General features: G+C 44.2%; 1 protein-coding gene across 1 annotated transcript; it reads left to right on the forward strand.

The window, feature by feature from the left end:
- The first annotated feature begins 579 nt into the window (after positions 1-579).
- On the forward strand, positions 580-17,760 carry AMDHD1 (amidohydrolase domain containing 1). Its single transcript, XM_047868651.1, has 9 exons — positions 580-772; positions 2,009-2,115; positions 3,758-3,822; positions 6,269-6,546; positions 8,794-9,019; positions 11,394-11,518; positions 15,822-15,915; positions 16,490-16,650; positions 17,513-17,760. Exons 1-9 carry the CDS (start codon positions 636-638, stop codon positions 17,598-17,600), a joined length of 1,281 nt encoding a protein of 426 aa, XP_047724607.1. The 5' UTR covers positions 580-635; the 3' UTR covers positions 17,601-17,760.
- Positions 17,761-18,251: the final 491 nt, after the last annotated feature.

Genomic DNA, 18,251 nt, shown 5'->3' on the forward strand with positions numbered 1-18,251 from the left:
GCGTGGCACCCGCCACCCGGCTTTTCGGCCGCGCGGACCCAGGAGCAACTCTCCCACCGCAGCCCCCTCCTCCCCATCCTCAGGTTCCTTCTGCCCGCGGCCGGTCGCGTCCCAGTCGGCTGGGCAGAGGTTCCCCGACACTGCGCCTCCGGCTCTCTGTGCCTGGTTCCCGCACCTGCCCCTGAGCAGAGGTTTTCCCCCATTCGGCCCCATCTGGGCGCCCTTGCCCCTCGGTGACTCCCTTGGCGACTCGCCTGGCCACGTGATCGACGAAGCCCACCCTTCTCTCTCCCGGTGACCCAGCTTCAGTTTCCTAATCTGGAGAGTAGGGACAACAGTCTCCACATTTACTCGGAAAATAAGAGGGCGACCAAAAACACACAAGAGATTCCATGATAACATTTATTACTAATCCTCATTCGGGTTGTTGGCACAGGCACTGCAGCTGCGACGGTCGGGGGGTGGAGGGAAGGCGCGCGTTCCCAGCGGATTGGGAAGGCGGTGGCTTCGAGCGCCCGCCCCGGCTCCACCCTCCCTGCCCCGGGCGCGGCCCGCCCACCCGCACCCTCCTCCGCCGGCTAGCCTGCCGCCGCTCGAGCTCCGCGGCCACCCGGAGACCCGCGGCGCGTGGCGACATGGCGGGCGGCCACCGCCTCCTGCTGGAGAACGCGCAGCAAGTGGTGATGGTGTGCGCCCGCGGCGAGCGCTTCCTGGCGCGGGACGCGCTGCACAGCCTGGCCGTGCTGGAGGGCGCCAGCCTGGTGGTGGGCACGTAAGTGGCCGCGCGCTGGGGGGACCGGCTTGGCCCCCTTTCCCTAACTTGTGCGCTCTGGAGGCAACCGGGGAAAAAAAAGCTTTCCGGCATCCAGAGAGCCATTGCAGGCCTGTCTTTTAGGCACCTGTTGCTACCTACCTTGTGTGACAGCTTCCGGTTGCCGTTTGGTGAAAAAACGCTCTCAAGCTGAACCCCACGCCCTCCCTGCCCCCTATATCCAGATCTTTGGAATCTGCATCTCTGCGGTGGAGTTCTGGGACTTTAAGTTTTTACAAAACACTCTCCAGCCCAACCCCCTTTGTACACTAAAGCTTGAGCACCACGGAAGACGTTCAGATAGTGATGGTTTGGGGTGATAGGAAGTTAAGATTCAGCTACCAAAAAAAGAGGACATTTTCAGTTTTCACTAAGCTTCTGTGCTTCCTGCAATGACGTGAGTAAAAGAACAGCCAAAGTTTGGGAGGGTGAGCCTGCAGTGGGAATGGAGTTTGGATGCCTGTTTGAATTGGAGAGCGCCCCGGCATCGCTATTGTGCAAGATGGGCTCGGCCCTTATCTGAGGCTGCTTAGGGTTGTGTAAGAGTCCAGCTTTTAGGGACTGTGTGTTTTATTTTTTAATTAACAAAGTGATAAAAAAAAAAACCCAAAACATTCCCAGTGTTAGTGCTAAAAATTAGTTAAAAGCATAACAGAACCGCACAGAGGTAGGAATCCAGAGCTAATTGATGGCCGTACTCTATAGAAGCCAGAGGCCCTAGTATCTTGCTCTCCTGTGCACAACCCTCTTTCTCACTCACTTCATCACCCAAGATGGCTGCTACGCCTCTCCTTATGGTGTCCACCTTCCAGACAGTAGGAAATAGGATGAGAAAAAAAATCGTTTTGGTTACAATTTAGTCACATGGGCCACACCCAGCTGATGAGAAACCCATAAATGTAGTCTTCATTCTGGGTGGTCATGTGTTCAGCTAAAATTTAGGAATCTAGCACGGTGGGGGAAAGGGAACACTGATCTTAGCAAACAACTGGCAATCTCTGTACACATGATTTGGCTTTTTGCCTTGCATGTGGCTAGAGTCTTTTTTTTTTTTTTTTCAAAGACACAGATGCAAGTAGGAAATACAATGAATGTTGACTGATACCAAAAGACATGGGCAACATATTTTAAATCATTAGTCAGCTTTTCCACAGTATTTCCCCAAACTTTAGTAATTATTTCTTGATTTTTATTCAGGGATGGGTTTATAAAAGCCATTGGTCGGGCTGATGCTATCCAAACACTGTTTTCTGAAGAAACGTTTGAAGAAAGAATTGACTGTTCTGGGAAATGCATCTTGCCAGGTATTAACCCCTTTTTCAGTAAAGCCCTGCATCCGGTTTTAGTAACATAAAGAAGAGTAGCAGCTTGTTTTAAATAGGGTCTCAAAATAATACTAAAATATAATAGCTACTGTGCATTGAATTTCTACTATTGAATGTCTAAGCTGCTTTACAAACATGTTTTCATCTTGAGTCCTTATGACTGCCCTGTAAAGTATCATTATCTATATGTTACACATTAGAAAGCTCCAGTTTAGGGATGAAATATCTTACCCAAGATTGCTGGACAGGTAAAGGGCAAGCTGGGAATCAAACTTATTCATTCACTTCACTTCTTCCCACTCACATGCTAGAGAGAAACCAGCTGTGGTGTGTTTAGGTTCAAAGGCTGTTGGAAGAACTTTACTAGTCTATTTCATATGGGAGGCAGATAGGGCAAACTGCTGTTTCTAATACCAGAATATACTCTAAATTTACAGACAGTGTGAAACAACACATCTCTAGGCAGAAAAGTGTGTGTGTGTGTGTGTGTGGGGGGGATCCTTAGAGATTTCACTGAAGTTTAAATCTTTAATGATTGACAACAAAATCAGTTTGTTAACCATCATCTCCTACATAATGTTCTATGGCTTCATGAAATCATCTGAAGCAAGTTTCACAAATTTTGAGTTCTATACAAAACATAGAGGCTAAAATTTGCATTTTAAAAATGTATACTATGTATATCTGATAGAACTTCTACCTTCTGGCTCTTGGGAGTCAGGAACTAAAGTCAGAGTGAAACCTTATGAAAACAAGCAGAAAATAGTAGAAAGCAATCTGAATAGAGATTCTTGATTTTAGTCCAATCAGAACTATTTATTAATGAGACTTTTAATCCACAAGGTATTTAAAATATTCTGGAAAGACACATTTTACTGAGTTAGACCTGGGTAAGCAAACAATCCAAATGATTGCTTTATAGTTTCTCTTCAGTTAAGCTACATTTCTTTTTTTTTTTTTTTAATTTTTTTTATGTTTATTCATTTTTGAAAGACAGAGAGAGACAGAGAACAAGCAGGGTTGGGGCGGAGAGAGAGGGGGACACAGAATCTGAAGCAGGCTCCAGGCTCTGAGCCGTCAGCACAGAGCCTGAGGCAGGGCTCGAACTCACAGACCATGAGATCATGACCTGAGCCGAAGTCGGACGCTCAACTGACTGAGCCACCCAAGTGCCCCTACATTTCTTTTTTTGAAGAAAGATTCATATTTCTGATTTCAGATTTTTCCTTCTCAAAGTTGGGAGGGATTGTATTCTGTTTTCACACCCACGTTATTCCTTGGTGATACAGTCCTTGCTTTTGCTGAACTAATAGCTATGACATCCTGTTTTAAAACAGGATGCTTAGTGAGCATGGGCTTAGTGGGCAGAAGAAGCTGTATTTCTTTATTGGATATACTCGTCATGTGAGTCACCCTCCTCCATTAGAGGCTTCTAGACCGGCCATGCAGAGAGGCTTCCTTCCTCTTGGTGGAGGAAACCATACAAATTCTTCTTCCTCCATCATCCTCCAAGATGGCTGACCATCACCTGCTTTCCCAAGAGTGGTTCGAGATAGTCTGCCTACTATCTAAGGGCTTTCTATTTCTCAGATTTAAAAATGATTTGATTTATTGGTTACAGGTTTGGTGGATGCACACACACATCCAGTCTGGGCTGGTGAAAGAGTTCACGAGTTTGCAATGAAGGTAACTGCAATAAATGATGATAAATCAAAATAAGGCACAATACAGACACGTCTTTTTCTAAAGAGTGGATAGGCTATCAAGCTTTGCAACAACATATGTCTACATTTCTTTTTAATGGATATTTTTTACTGACCTGGACTATGAAAATAAATTACAACAAAACTGACTTACAACTGTCCAAATCTTTATACTATGCATAGGGCCAGCAATCTTTAGGTATGATAGTTCTCAAAAAATTTTAGCTGTAGAGTCCTTATGTATGTATGTATGTATGTTTTTTGTTTGTTTGTTTTAGACTCCTCCTTTTAAAACAGAGCTGGGCTGCCTTTTTCTACTAGTTTCTCCTCTCTTTCCCTTCCCCCATTTCACCTCTCCACCCCTACTAGCCTTTGGAGGGGCTCCAGGAAACAGTTTGAAATTCACCATTCATTGGTTCCAACTTGGAAAAATATATTGCTAATCATAAAAAATAAAATAAGTCTTGTATTTTTTTCCCTGAAAAATGAGACTTATTAAGAAATATAAGGTGTAGTCTGTGTCACAACTCATTAATTAGCCATGGTCAGCCCTCAAATCCCTGGTTGGAGCCATTTTCACATTGTTTCTTTCTTTTTTTTTTTTTTAATTTTTTTTTTTTTTCCAACGTTTATTTATTTTTGGGACAGAGAGAGACAGAGCATGAACGGGGGAGGGGCAGAGAGAGAGGGAGACACAGAATCGGAAACAGGCTCCAGGCTCTGAGCCATCAGCCCAGAGCCCGACGCGGGGCTCGAACTCCCGGACCGCGAGATCGTGACCTGGCTGAAGTCGGACGCTTAACCGACTGCGCCACCCAGGCGCCCCCACATTGTTTCTTTCTAATAGATTTTATTTTTTAGAGAAGTTTTAGGTTCATGGCAAAATTGAGTGGGAGGTACAAAGATTTCCCATATACATCCTGACCCCATACATGCACAGCCTGCCCCATTATCAACATCCCCCACCAGAGTGGTACCTTTGTTACAATTGATGAGCCTACACTGACGCATCATTATTATGCAGAGTCCATAGTTACTAGTGTTCTCTCATGGTGCTGCATGTTCTATGAGTTTGGACAAATGTGTAATGACACGTAACCACCCTTATAGTATCATACAGAGGGGTTTCACTGCCCTAAAGTTTCTCTGTGCTCTGCCTATTCATCCCTTTCCCCGCCAACCCCTGAGAGCCAATAGTCACTGATCTTTTTACTGTTTCCTTAGTGTTGCCTTTTCCAGAATATCATATAGTTGGAATCATACAGTATGTAGCCTTTTCAGACTGGCTTCTTTCACTTAACAGTATGCATTTAAGGTTCTTCCATCTCTTTTCTTCACATTGGTTTTTAAGCGTACATCCTAACAGCTAAGAAATTTCTTCAGATATTGTGTACCTTCTTCAACACATAAGAGCTGTTTTTGTTTTGTTTCAGTTTTGCTTTTGAGAGAGAGAGAGAGAGAGAGAGACAGACAGACAGACAGAACCAGCAGGGAAGGAGCAGAGAGAGAGGGGGACAGAGGATCCAAAGCAGGCTCTGGGCTGACAGCAGTGAGCCTGATGCAGGGATTGAACTCACAAACCGTGAGATCATGACCTGAGCCGAAGTTGGACGCCTAACCGACTGAGCCACCCAGGCGCCCCACACACTAGAGCTGTTTTTAAGACTTCTTTATTAAATCACAGAATTTCAGAGCCAAAAAAACAATCCTAGAGATTTGCAATCCAAACATCTCATTACATAGATGGGGAACGTGAGGCCCAGAAAAGGGATGGCTGTTGAGTGAGTTCACCAGCTCGCCATGGCAGAACCCAGACGAAAAACTCTGACAGGGGGATCCCAGGTTGGCATACTTTGTTTGCACCACACTTCTTGCTGCCTAGAGTAACTGGAGCCCCGTGGGGTCCCAGGAAGAGCTTCTCTGCTTGAGTCACAGAGGTCAGGCCCCGAACTCTAGTGGCCAGATACTGAGAGGTGGAAACCCCCCTGGGTCTCTTTAGTAGATGTTTGGAATAGCTGCAGTGGGGTTCCCAAATTGTCTAAGCTTTGTTTTCTCATCCATAGGTGCTACGGATAGACAGAGTCTTAGCTGGCACACATTGGGGCCAACTGGGTTATTAAAATACTGAAATACTCGTGGGCTGGTTGGTAAATTGTTGCTGCTGCCTGAGATTGGAAGTGCTCCCCACCACATCTCCCATTTCTGCCACCCCAGTCCTTCCTGAGGTACCCATGTTCCTTCGGCCCCCCCATCACCCTGGCAGAGTAGGGGCTTCCACGGCTATGTGTCCCAGCATCCTTTCCCATCTGCTGGTGTCCCTGACATATCAGTTGTTAAATCATTTTGAATATCACCCCTGGAGGTAGGCTCTGTGGATCTGCCTGCAACCTCGTGCCTGTGCCCGGCCTAAGGGTGTGCCCTGTGTTCAGTTGGCAGGAGCCACGTACATGGAAATTCACCAGGCGGGAGGAGGCATCAACTTCACTGTGGAGCACACGCGCCAAGCCTCGGAGGAGGAGTTATTCTGCTCCTTTCAGCAGCGGTTGCAGTGCATGATGAGGGCGGGGACCACACTGGTGGAGTGCAAGAGCGGATACGGCCTCAACCTGGAGACGGAGCTCAAGATGCTGCGTGTGATTGAGCGCGCTCGGCGCCAGGGGCCCATCGGCATCTCGGCCACTTACTGCGGGGCTCACTCAGTGCCAAAGTAACCTCAACCTGGGGCACCCAGCTTTGATTTGGGGCATTGACAACACAGAAGGAAGGGGGCAGGTGGTGCCTAAGTGGGGATACATTCTCCTGGGAGTGGAGGTGAATCCACGCTTTAGCTCTTGCAGAAGAGTCCGGTAGAAGCCATTAGAGAGGTGTTCTGATTCTAATAGACATCTCATGCTGGTGGTTTTAGGAAGGCGATCCCCACCGGACCTATCAGTTTGCTAGTCCCTTAATGATGAAGGAGGAAGAGATGTTCAAAACTCTTTCGGTTAACAAAAAGCAGTGCCCCCCCCCCCCCCGTATAGATCCTTTAAAATGACAGATACTACTTTAAATAGTTGCCCGTGACAGCATAATCACACATTAGAGATTCAGAGAAACACTCTGTAGGAGATAGATCACATCTGTAAGGCAAGAAGACTCAGAATGGTTTTTAATTTTGTTCATCTGTTTACTTGTTTAGCACCAAACATGTTTGTTTTCTTGTTGTAAGTGTTTTTCTAGCTTTCCCTTTATCCAAAAAGTTTCTCCTATATGGCTTTACTGTAGAGAATTATGTCCCTTTCTGCCTTTGGACTTTATCTGTCCTGAAATTTCTAGACCCAAAAGCCCGCAGTTCTAGAACTAAAAGGTCCAAAGAAATCCAGAACTTAACAATTAACAGGGCAAAGTCTTAGTGCAGTTTTGAGTTTTGATAATGTAGATACATAAGTGCCACAAGCTTACCGAAATTCTTTGAAAGTTTAATAATTTATATATTTTTACATTTATTCACTTTTGTGTATTTGAAAAATAAGTTCAATGTGAATTTTTGGTTTATCGTGTTTAATCAGAGAAAATTTAAAAATTAACATTAAATTTATCATTTAAAATTCACAGAGCTAATTAAGTTGAAACATAAATACTTAATATTTCCAATGATGTTTTTGTATGTGTATAGCATTTCTACTTCTGAGATTATTATTAAAGCTTAAAACTGCACTAAGACTTTTGGGACATCTGTCTACAGAAAATGGATTTTTTATTTTTCCCCAAATGGAACATAAGGTGGATGAAAGGCAGTGTAACATGGTAGAGAAGTCTCAGGCTTTGGAGCCATACCAGACCTGGGTTTGAATCCAGCTTGGCTACTTTCCCACTGGGTGATTTTGAGGGCATCACTTAGCTCTTTTGAACATTGGTAAAGCAGTGAGAGAACACACTCTCTATATGATTGTCTTGAGAATTGGAAACAGTATATGTAAGTGCCTGTCTCCTCATGGTCCACCTCTGTCTTCCTACCAAAACGGTTTTTGTGGAAAAGAGACTTTTATGTTCCAAATATAGAGCTAAAATTTTTTAAAATGTTTTTTTATTCACTTTTGAGAGACAGAGAGTGAGCAGGGGAGGGGCAGAGAGAGAGGGAGACACAGAATCTGAATCAGGCTCCAGGCTCTGAGCTGTCAGCACAGAGCCCGATAAGGGGCTCGAACCCACAGACTGTGAGATGATGACCTGAGCCAAAGTCGGACACTTAACCAACTAAGCCACCCAGGTGCCCCATATAGTGCTAAAGTTTTACAGAATGTTCTCTATCTGCTAATGAGTCTCTGAGGGCTACATCTTGATCCCCAAAGATACATACAGTCTGAGCCTCAGAGTATGCCAAATGACGGCTAAATTGCATGTCCAAAGTTGTGTAGCCAGCAAATAGTAGAGCTCTGTGTCCGTCTGACTTCAGAAGCCCAGCCCTGTCTAATACATAACTATTTCAGAATCTTAGAATTTCAGGGCCTCTCATGATCCTCTTTCCTCATGGTTCCAAATGGTGAGATAGGAAGCCTTAGGCTGATGCTTCTAGAAATAGCGTGGAAGAAGAAAATGGCAGAGTGATTGCTAGGGCCCAGGTAAGGGTCCCTGCAGTTGGTTGTCAGAGAAGCATCCAGGATGCTCTCTAAGTGTCTTTGAAAAGAGTGTTTAGTTTCTCAGGCAGGGAGCCTTGCTGGCATTCTCAAAGGCAACATGGCTGAACCAGAATGGATGAGCCATTTGAGTCTCTGTGTCCAGGGTCTGTGTGTACAGAAATCTTGTCAATATCCCTGCTATAGCCCAATTGTTAAGACTCCTGAGTTATTGCTTTAATTATTTCTCTACCTTAGGGTCATTTGCCTACAGTTTGTCAGGTTCTTCAAGTGCCAGAAAAGCCTTTCTTCAATTAAAAAAATTGTTTTTCCCATGTAACCTCATTTTCTTCCCTCAGAGGAAAGACTGCTACAGAAGCTGCTGATGAAATCATCAATAACCACCTCCCAAAGCTGAAGGAGCTTGGCAGCCGTGGGGAAATACACGTGGACAATATAGATGTGTTCTGTGAGAAAGGCGTCTTTGATCTCAATTCCACCAGAAGGATTCTTCAAAGTGGAAAAGATCTAGGATTACAGATTAACTTTCATGGGGATGAACTCCATCCTATGAAGGCTGCTGAGGTGTGGTTGACCTTTGGCTTTTCCTTTGTCAAGACTCGCGCGGTGGAAAACTTCCTTAGTTTGTTCAGAGTTAGGAATAGCCTTTCGAAAAGATAGAGAATGGGAGAACTCGTTTGAACAATGCGAGGGCTGGTCGGGTTGAGACTTGGAATCGCTGACCTCTATTAGAAATTTACTTTTTTGCTGGCCATTTACTTTTATTATCACCTGATGGTGGTATTAGTAGGAAGAGAAGTACCTTTGTGATCTTGTTTATCAAATTCAGACATAGCTTGGTTGGAACACAAAGCTACACTGGCAGAGTCTACTAAGTTCACATGTGGCTTCCAGGGGTTTTCTGTGGCAGCCTCCAGGTGAATGTTGGTGGAGTGCCCCATTAGTAGTCACCGGATGATTTTCTGATCTGCATGTCTTGCTCAGATTCATTTATTCATGCTTTTCACAAATACTTGAGTGTGTGCCAGGCACTGTCCTAGGCATTGAGAATTCAGCAGTGAATAAAACAGACAAAATTCCCTCAGTTGTGAATCTAGATGTCACTCCTCTAAACCCTGGAGCAAAATAAATAACTGCCGTTGGGGCAAAAATACAGATGTGGATACTCCACATGTGTCTCAATGATAGCACATGTAATGTGATCCCTTGATATCACTTCCAAATCTTGTCCCGTGTTTCCTGCCCAGTGGATGACCCCATTTACCTATGTATTGCCTAAGCCAAAAACTTGGACATCACTTAGTCTCCTCCCCACCTTACCTGTCACATTTCAACCAATCTGTGAGAGCTCCCAGTTTATTTCCTGAATATCTCTCGGTTTACTTCTCTTCACCCTACTGCCTAGTTCAAACCACCATCAGCTCTCAGCTCCTGCAACAGCTTTTCTCCTTGCATCCACACTTCCTGCACTTCAATTCATTCCTTTAATCCATTCCCTACAGTGCATCGTATTTTCCTCTCTGTTGCTGAAAACCCCTGCAAGGCTCACCAGTGCTGGCAGGATGAATCCCAAACTCAGCACATGTAGACTTACCAGATCCAGCTCTCGCTCACCTCCCATAATCCTCTTTCTCTGCCCTCTTTACCATGAGCCAACCACAGTAAATAGTTTTAGTATACCTAATACCCCATGCCTCTGGATATGCTTTCTCTAATCTGAGTGTCCCTTCTCTGGCTCACTCTAACTCCCCTCCATGTTTCATCTTAGCTACCACTTCTCTGGGATCCTTCCCAGAGCTCTCCAAGAATGGGTTATAGTCCCTCCCTATGCTTGTCCCACTGTGTTCAAATTGCCTCTGTGATCCCTACTGGACCGTAAACACGCTGAGGACTGTACCCACACTTTCACAGCCCTATCCCTGGGGGTTAGCACAATACCTGGCATACAGATGGCCTTTAGAGAGTAAATATTTGTTGAATGTTGAATGAATGTGAACTAGGTGGTCAACAAGATACTCTTGGTCATAGAGAGTGACTGGCCAGTTAAATCAATAGAGGTCAGTATCCAGGATGAACAAATCAAGTTTGGAAAAGTGAAGGTGATTCCAAGGTTGGAAAGAAACTCCCCCGGGGGAGCAAATTCTGTCTATGGAACATTGGACTCTCCAGAAGCCCAAACCAAAAGGCTATTAGACCTGAGCTCCTACTGATGTGGGGCCGGCTCTTTCCTGCCCTGGTGTGGGCATCACTGCCTCCCTGGGCCGTGGTGTAATGTCAAAAATTAGTCTACTTTCCTTGCCTTGGAGTGCTTACCATATCACCTTTCAGACTGGGGCAGTGTGTATGTGTGTATGTGTGGGGGGTGGGGTATGTCAACCCAAGAAGAAACCCACTTAAATGCCATGTTCTCATTATTACTATAAGATTACCTCCTCTTGGTATTCCTCTGACAATCAAGCCCAGACTTTTCACCTGGAGAGACATCAAGCTCAAGTAGATATTCTCGAATTATACATACAATTCCATTTTTAAAGTTTGTTTTCTTAATTGATCTCTTTTCACTGAGTCAATGCAATCCAATATACCTTTATGGTGTTTTTATGATGCTAGAAGAATCAGATTTTATTACCAATGTCACTCAATGTTCTATTCTGATCCATAAGATTCATGAAGTTTTCTTTTTTAGCAAATGCCTGAAGTATATCAGTAAGCCCTTATATTTAAGAATAGTTTTTAAAGTAGCACACTAGCTCATTTTCAAGTGAATGTCCTTGACAAAGCCTTTACCCATTTGGGGGCTTCTGTTTTCAAGAGGCAGTTGCCAAGAAATTTTCATAATAGAGTGCTGTTTATTTTTGCAGGGAAAACAATGTTCTGGCACTTTGTTGATTATTGTTGTTGGTGGTGAAACCTTTCTCTCTCTGCCCATTCTGCTTAGCTGGGAGCTGAGCTGGGAGCTCAGGCGATCAGTCACCTGGAAGAAGTGAGCGATGAAGGCATCGCTGCCATGGCAACGGCCAGGAGCTCCGCTGTCCTCCTGCCCACCACCGCCTACATGCTGAGGTGAGCTGCCCGTGCAAGCTGTGAGGATGCAGACCGAGATGCCTAAATAGTATTTCATTGTCCTTCCAAATTCCTGAAAAATGCAGATCAGGAAAACTGAGCCCATGGGAGATGCCAATTCTGGAGTCATGTACAGAGATGCATTATTCTGAGGAAAGAGCTTGGACCCAAATGGCGTTTGAGTGGTGGGATTATTGGGAAGAGTGGAGCTTTCTCATTCTTTTTTTCCCTCCTTTTTGGGATTTTCCAATTAAAAATCATGCATCACTTTTATCATTAGAAAACAATGTAATGGACTTTCTACTTAAAAAAAACATGCATAAGATGTTAGAGATATTTAGCAATATTCAGAATCTGAAGGAGCTGTTTTCTAAGAGGATGCAAGTAAGTACCACAATCTTCACAAATCCCGGAGGTGGGAGGAAAGAGGAGATGTCTAAGTATTTTTTGTGAAATCTTCCCAGGAATTTTGCTGTTTGCCCTCTATGGATTGAATGCACCTAGCCCATAGTTGATCTTCATAACTGCCGTTTCGGACATTGGACCATGTCTGGAGGCAGTTTGGGTTGTCATGACTAGGGGGCGCTGCTGGCATCTAGTGAGTAGAGGCCAGGGATGCACCTAAACATCCCCACAGTGCACGGAGCAGCCTCCCACCACAGAAAGTTGTCCTGCCCAAGAATTATCCAGCCACAATATGAACTGTGCCGGGATTGGGACACTCGGCCTTAGCGATTGAAAAGCCAGGCTTTGAGTAAACTTTATAAGAGAGAAGAAAGGAATATTGCAGTGCTTTTCTCAAATACAGTATGATTTATACACATATGTATAATATTATACATTTCTCTTATTATTACCATTCTCTTAATGTAAAGAGTAGACATAATGTAGATTACGAGCAGGAAATATCAATCAGTAACCGTCCTTGGTATCTTGGCATTTACAGCAAGTCTCGGCAATCATCAACCGAAGTCATCAATCAGTACTTAATCTGGTTAATTTTCCATCAACCAGGGAACACTTTTAACTCACTTTGAATCTCTTAAGATGGAGCGAAACTCTGACACTTGAAGTATGAAGGGCAGCTCAGCAATAAACGTCAGAACTTTGTCCCGCTGCCAGAGGGGGCTGCCATCTGTGGTCACCGCAAGATGGGTTGGTCACGCAGTTTGGACAACAGGAAGAATCACAGACAAGGCCACACTTTTCTCTCTGGCTTCTCTGTTCTGGAATTTTTCTGATCTCTCCAACAGGAGCAATTTGCAGGGCTCCCTGTCATGCCCTGAATTCTCCCTCCTTTTTTTCCCTCTCTATATGCTTATTTATTTTGAGAGAGAGAGAGAGAGCACAAGTGGGGGAGGAGGGTGGAGAGAGAGGGGGATGCCATAATTCTCTCTCTTTTTTTCTCTCCAAATGTTTGTTTATTTTTGAGAGGGAGGGGGTGGGGAGAGAATGTGCACAAGCGGGATAGGGGCAGAGAGAGATGGGGACAGAGGATCTGAAGTGGGCTCTGTGCTGACAGCAGAGAGCTTGATGTGAGGCTTGAACTCATAAGCCATGAGATCACGAACTGAACCGAGGTCAGACGCTCAACCAACTGAGCCACCCCGGTGCCCCTGCCCTGAATTCTCTTGACTCTCATTTCCAGAGTAACAGTTGCCTTACGCTACTCAAGGACTTGCTGTAATCATTATTTTATGCATCTTTGTGTGTACTGTTTAAATTTATTCCGGATACATTCACCTTAGTTTTTCTGGCACTCCCTTGAGACTTCTACAGCCTCACTTTTTCTTTTTCTTTTTTCTTTTTTTACCTCCTGAAGTATTTCTGGAAGGGGAGGGGAGGCCATCAGAATGAACCGTGGAGAAATTTTAAGCTCTACCTTTCCTCACCCTTATCTCTGCTTCACCCACCTCCTCTCATATATTATCCTAGTTGAGGAACATTATCTCAGGTCATCCTGCAAATTGTCAGTCATAGACTGTGAATGTTTCAAGGACCTCAGTCTTGGCCTGTAAAACCTGTAGACTCTCAGCACAACCGATTTTATCTGTCTTCCTCCCCCCGACACTGTGAGCCTGAGTAAACACTAGCGTAGAGTCTGATAGCTCAAGACTGCATCCCTAGGATGACCCATGCCCCTTATAGTGCTGCCTGAGAAAGCCCAACCTGACAGGGGAATTAAGTGTTTGTTCCAACAAAACCAGGCGACAGGCAGCTGGACCCCTGGACTTCCTCTTAGAGCAGTAACTTTACAAGGCTTGCAATTGTAAATTCTTTCTCTGCTCCTTTTTTTTGTTTTAATTAAAAAAATTTTTTTTTAATCTTTATTTTTGAGAGAGAGAGAGAGAGAGAGGGAGACAGAGCAGCAGGGAGGAACAGAGAGAGAGGGAGACACAGAAACCAAAGCAGGCTCCAGGCTCCGAGCTGTCAGTACAGAGCCCGACGTGGGGCTCAAACTCACCAACCGTGAGATCATGACTTGAGCCGAAGTCGGACGCTCAACTGACTGAGCCATGCAGGTGCCCCTTTCTCTGCTCCTTTGAGATATAAATCTTCCACCACCCAAGCAGGATTGTCTCCTCAAGGACCTTAGAACCCTCTTTTCAAAAGGCAAACATTCAAGAAGACAACTCTGTCCCTAGTTCCCAGCCTGGCGGGTACACTGCACCAGCTTACGCCCCTCCCTCTTTTTGTAAAGGTAGTGAAGTTTGTTTCTCCTCCAGAGAACAAACCAGTGCCAGTGAACAAACGCAGATCATACTGGCCCATCTCTTGTGCTTTTAGAAAATTTTCACTTCCCTGGCTCTACTCAACTCCCTCTGCCCCTTTTTCCTCCTGATCTCCTCGTTTTTTTTTTTTTTCAACGTTTATTTATTTTTGGGACAGAGAGAGACGGAGCATGAACGGGGGAGGGGCAGAGAGAGAGGGAGACACAGAATCGGAAACAGGCTCCAGGCTCCAAGCCATCAGCCCAGAGCCTGACGCGGGGCTCGAACTCACAGACCGCGAGATGGTGACCTGGCTGAAGTCGGACGCTTAACCGACTGCGCCACCCAGGCGCCCCTCCTCGTTCTTTCTTAAAACACCGAGTTAGCACTGCACAGATCAAAACAGTCCAGTCTACATGGGACTCCTTTCCCTTCTGCAATCGTTACTGCTGAATACAGTTTGTCTTCAGCATTTTAACTAGTGTTTGGCTCGGTTTATCTCTGACATAACTTTTGAGTCATGTCCTAAAGAATAAATAATATTGTGCCAAGGAGGTCAGGGAGACATGTACCCTAGGAAGAAGCACAAATATTTTACATATTAGATTCTTGGGCCTTCAGTATTTTTTTTTTTATTTAAAAAAAATTTTTTTTTCAACGTTTTTATTTATTTTGGGGACAGAGAGAGACAGAGTATGAACGTGGGAGGGGCAGTGAGAGAGGGAGACACAGAATCGGAAACAGGCTCCAGGCTCTGAGCCATCAGCCCAGAGCTGACGCGGGGCTCGAACTCACAGAGGGCGAGATCGTGACCTGGCAAAAGTCGGACGCTCAACCGACTGCTCCACCCAGGCGCCCCGGGCCTTCAGGATTTTAAAGGGCCACAAAAAATGTTCGAGACCCTTCCCCCCACCCCCTGCACAAGGAGGGAGAGAAATATGAATAAAAAATTGCGAAATTGAAGTTAATAGAAATAACATTTTTTAAAACTTCATTGTTTATATTTGGGAGTCAAAAAAAAGTTTGTCACATTTGCAAAAATTTAAGTTGTATTTTTCTTCCTTAGCAGGAATCTCTGGATGTATATAAAGATTGCCAAAATAGGGGCACCTGGGTGGCTCAGTTTAAGTGCCGCCTCTTGATCTCAGCTCAGGTCACGATCTCAGGGGTTCGTGAATTCGATCCCCATATAGCGGCTCTGTGCTAACAGCGTGGAGGCTGATTGGGATTCTCTCTCTTTGCCCCTCCTCTGCTTGCATGCATGTGTGCTCCCTCTCTCTCTCTTTCTCTCTCTCTCTCTAAGTGAATAAATAAACATTAAACAAATTGCCAAAATGAACACTCCCAAATTAAAGAAGTTAATCATAGCCAAGTCATTTCAAAAGCAGAATGATAAAAGTCAGAAGTCCTAGGCTTCCACATCACCATTAATCACTTAACCTTGAGTTTCTGTTTCTTCTTCCAGAACACAAAGGGGTTGGATATCTTAAGTCTGCTTCCATTCTGAACATCTAGTCTGCAGAAGCTCCACTTCCAGAGACTGACATCTTTTTTTTTTTCTTTTTTTTTTTTCTTTTTCCCCCTTGTCTTAGACTGAAGCAACCTCGGGCTAGGAAGATGTTAGATGAAGGGGTAATCGTTGCTCTGGGCAGTGATTTCAACCCTAATGCATATTGCCTTTCAATGGTAATTATTTTTAATGTGCCTTTCTGAGCAGAGAATCAGTCTTCCACCAAGTGTATAAATAATTTAAAACTAGTTCACTAACTGCTAAAATGTTCCAAAGATCTAAAAAATATTTTCCTGTGAAACAAGAAAAAAAGTGTAGACGACAGAATAATTGGATATTTCTGCCCCACATGAATGCCTCCAGGCATAGAGAGGGGAGAGAAAGTTCTACCTGCATAATTTTTTGATTCCGCCTTGGGCGTTGTGGTTTGACAATAGCTTATTCCTGTCTTGGAGGTTAGCACAAGCTCAAAGAAGTTTTAGTGAGTGTAGAGGGGAGCTTAGTGGTCTTGAAAAGTTGTGAATAATACTCCATACGTGGCAGAGGTGGGGGTGGGAAATCTGTATTAATAAAGGGATCTTCTCCAAAGCATAAGAATCTTTACATGTGAATTATAACTTTTCTCATACTAGTTTAGCCAGTTCCTCCTATATATTTAATTTCCATTATTGGTTGTGCTGCATTGAGAAATGTCCAGGTAGAAGTTGCCATTTTGTTACTTTCCTCTAACACTGTTCTTTCTTGCCTTAGCCAATGGTCATGCATCTGGCCTGTGTGAACATGAGAATGTCCATGCCTGAGGCCTTGGCGGCTGCCACTATCAATGCAGCTTATGCGCTGGGAAAATCTCACACACATGGATCTCTGGAAGTTGGTAAGCAGGGAGATCTCATTATCATCAATTCATCCAGGTGAGTGCTCTCCCAACTGAACTAGTTTCTTTTATGCCCGTTGTAATATATAGACTGGGACTAAATGCCTTTTCTGCTAATTATTAGCATCAGGCTCTGTGTAGGCTCGGATGCCCCCCAATCTCCTTTATCATCATTCCTTTCTAACCAGAAAGTCTGCCTACAGATCCTAAACCGCACAGAGGAGACCAGATTGTCCAGTGTTTTCATCTGTCTTACATCTTTCATAGATCTTCAGGTTTTTGTTCTGTTGACCTGGACTTGGGACTTGTGCCCCCCAGCACAAGTTTTTCTGCTGGAGTTCTGACCAATGCTTGTGCTGGGCACGCATGTCCCAACTCTGGCTCGTCACCCTGGTTCTGATTCATTACCTCTCTGGCATCTTCTCGCTCCTACCAGATCCCCAAAGGCTTAAGTTTTCCTGCCCCTGGTTACTCACCCACAGCCTGCTGCTAATTGAGCCCCCAGTGTGACAACTGAGTCTTACTTTTCTGTCTTAAAGTTGTTAATCCTATGGCTCCTTGACCCTAGCCAGCCTATTGCAGTCCTTGGACTTCGTGTTTGACAGAAGAACGAGGCTCTGTAATTCTACTCCTCACTCTCTCTATTGAAAATGATACTGATGTTACTTTTTGTACATCACTTAATAGGATCAAATATGTTAAGATCAAATACTTAAATAACATCATTAAACCGTATTTAAGTCGTAGACCAGTTATCATGTAATCTATTTTTTTAAAAGCCCAAATATCAATGACAAAGTATGAAGAAATTTTGAGAGAATGTATTTTTAAATTAGCATTTATTGACAAAGGGATAATTTTGGCTTGTATACATTAAAGTACGTTTGATTTCTTTCTAGATGGGAGCATTTGATTTACCAGTTTGGAGGCCATCACGAATTAATTGAATATGTTATAGCTAAAGGAAAAGTCATCTACAAAAAATGAAAGATCTGAAAGGAAAGAGAAGACTCTTCGACTGTATAAGTCAATGCAGTTGTAGTAAAAGTTAAAATACCATAGTAATTTACCAGGGTGATGTCAGATATATTTCAGTGCTTTGTTAATCCACTTGAAAAAACCAAGAGATAAATTTATTTTCTTTTAACATGTGTACCTGGACATATAAATAGGTAAATCAATTGGATCATAATCTTATAACATTAAATCATCTCCCAGAGATTTGTTACAAATATTTTGAAGATTAATATGATGGAGTATCACCAAAATGCCTTTGTGGGGAAAGCAGATTGGCAATTAGGTAGACATGGCTTGGAAATCCCATTTTATTTCTGCTTTTCAAGTTTCAGTTTTTAAACTACATTTAGTGAAAATTAGGGGATGGTGAGAAATCCAAGTGATATGCCCCAAACTAAGCACGTGTAGCCTTCTATAATAGGCTAGTCCTGGGGCGCCTGGGTGGCTCCGTCGGTTGAGCATCCGACTTCGGCTCAGGTCATGATCTCGCGGTCCGTGAGTTCGATCCCTGCGTCGGGCTCTGTGCTGACCGCTCAGAGCCTGGAGCCTGTTTCAGATTCTGTGTCTCCCTCTCTCTCTGACCCTCCCCCGTTCATGCTCTGTCTCTCTCTGTCTCAAAAA

Source organism: Prionailurus viverrinus, chromosome B4, assembly GCF_022837055.1.
Source record: "Prionailurus viverrinus isolate Anna chromosome B4, UM_Priviv_1.0, whole genome shotgun sequence".
Lineage (NCBI taxonomy): Eukaryota > Metazoa > Chordata > Mammalia > Carnivora > Felidae > Prionailurus > Prionailurus viverrinus.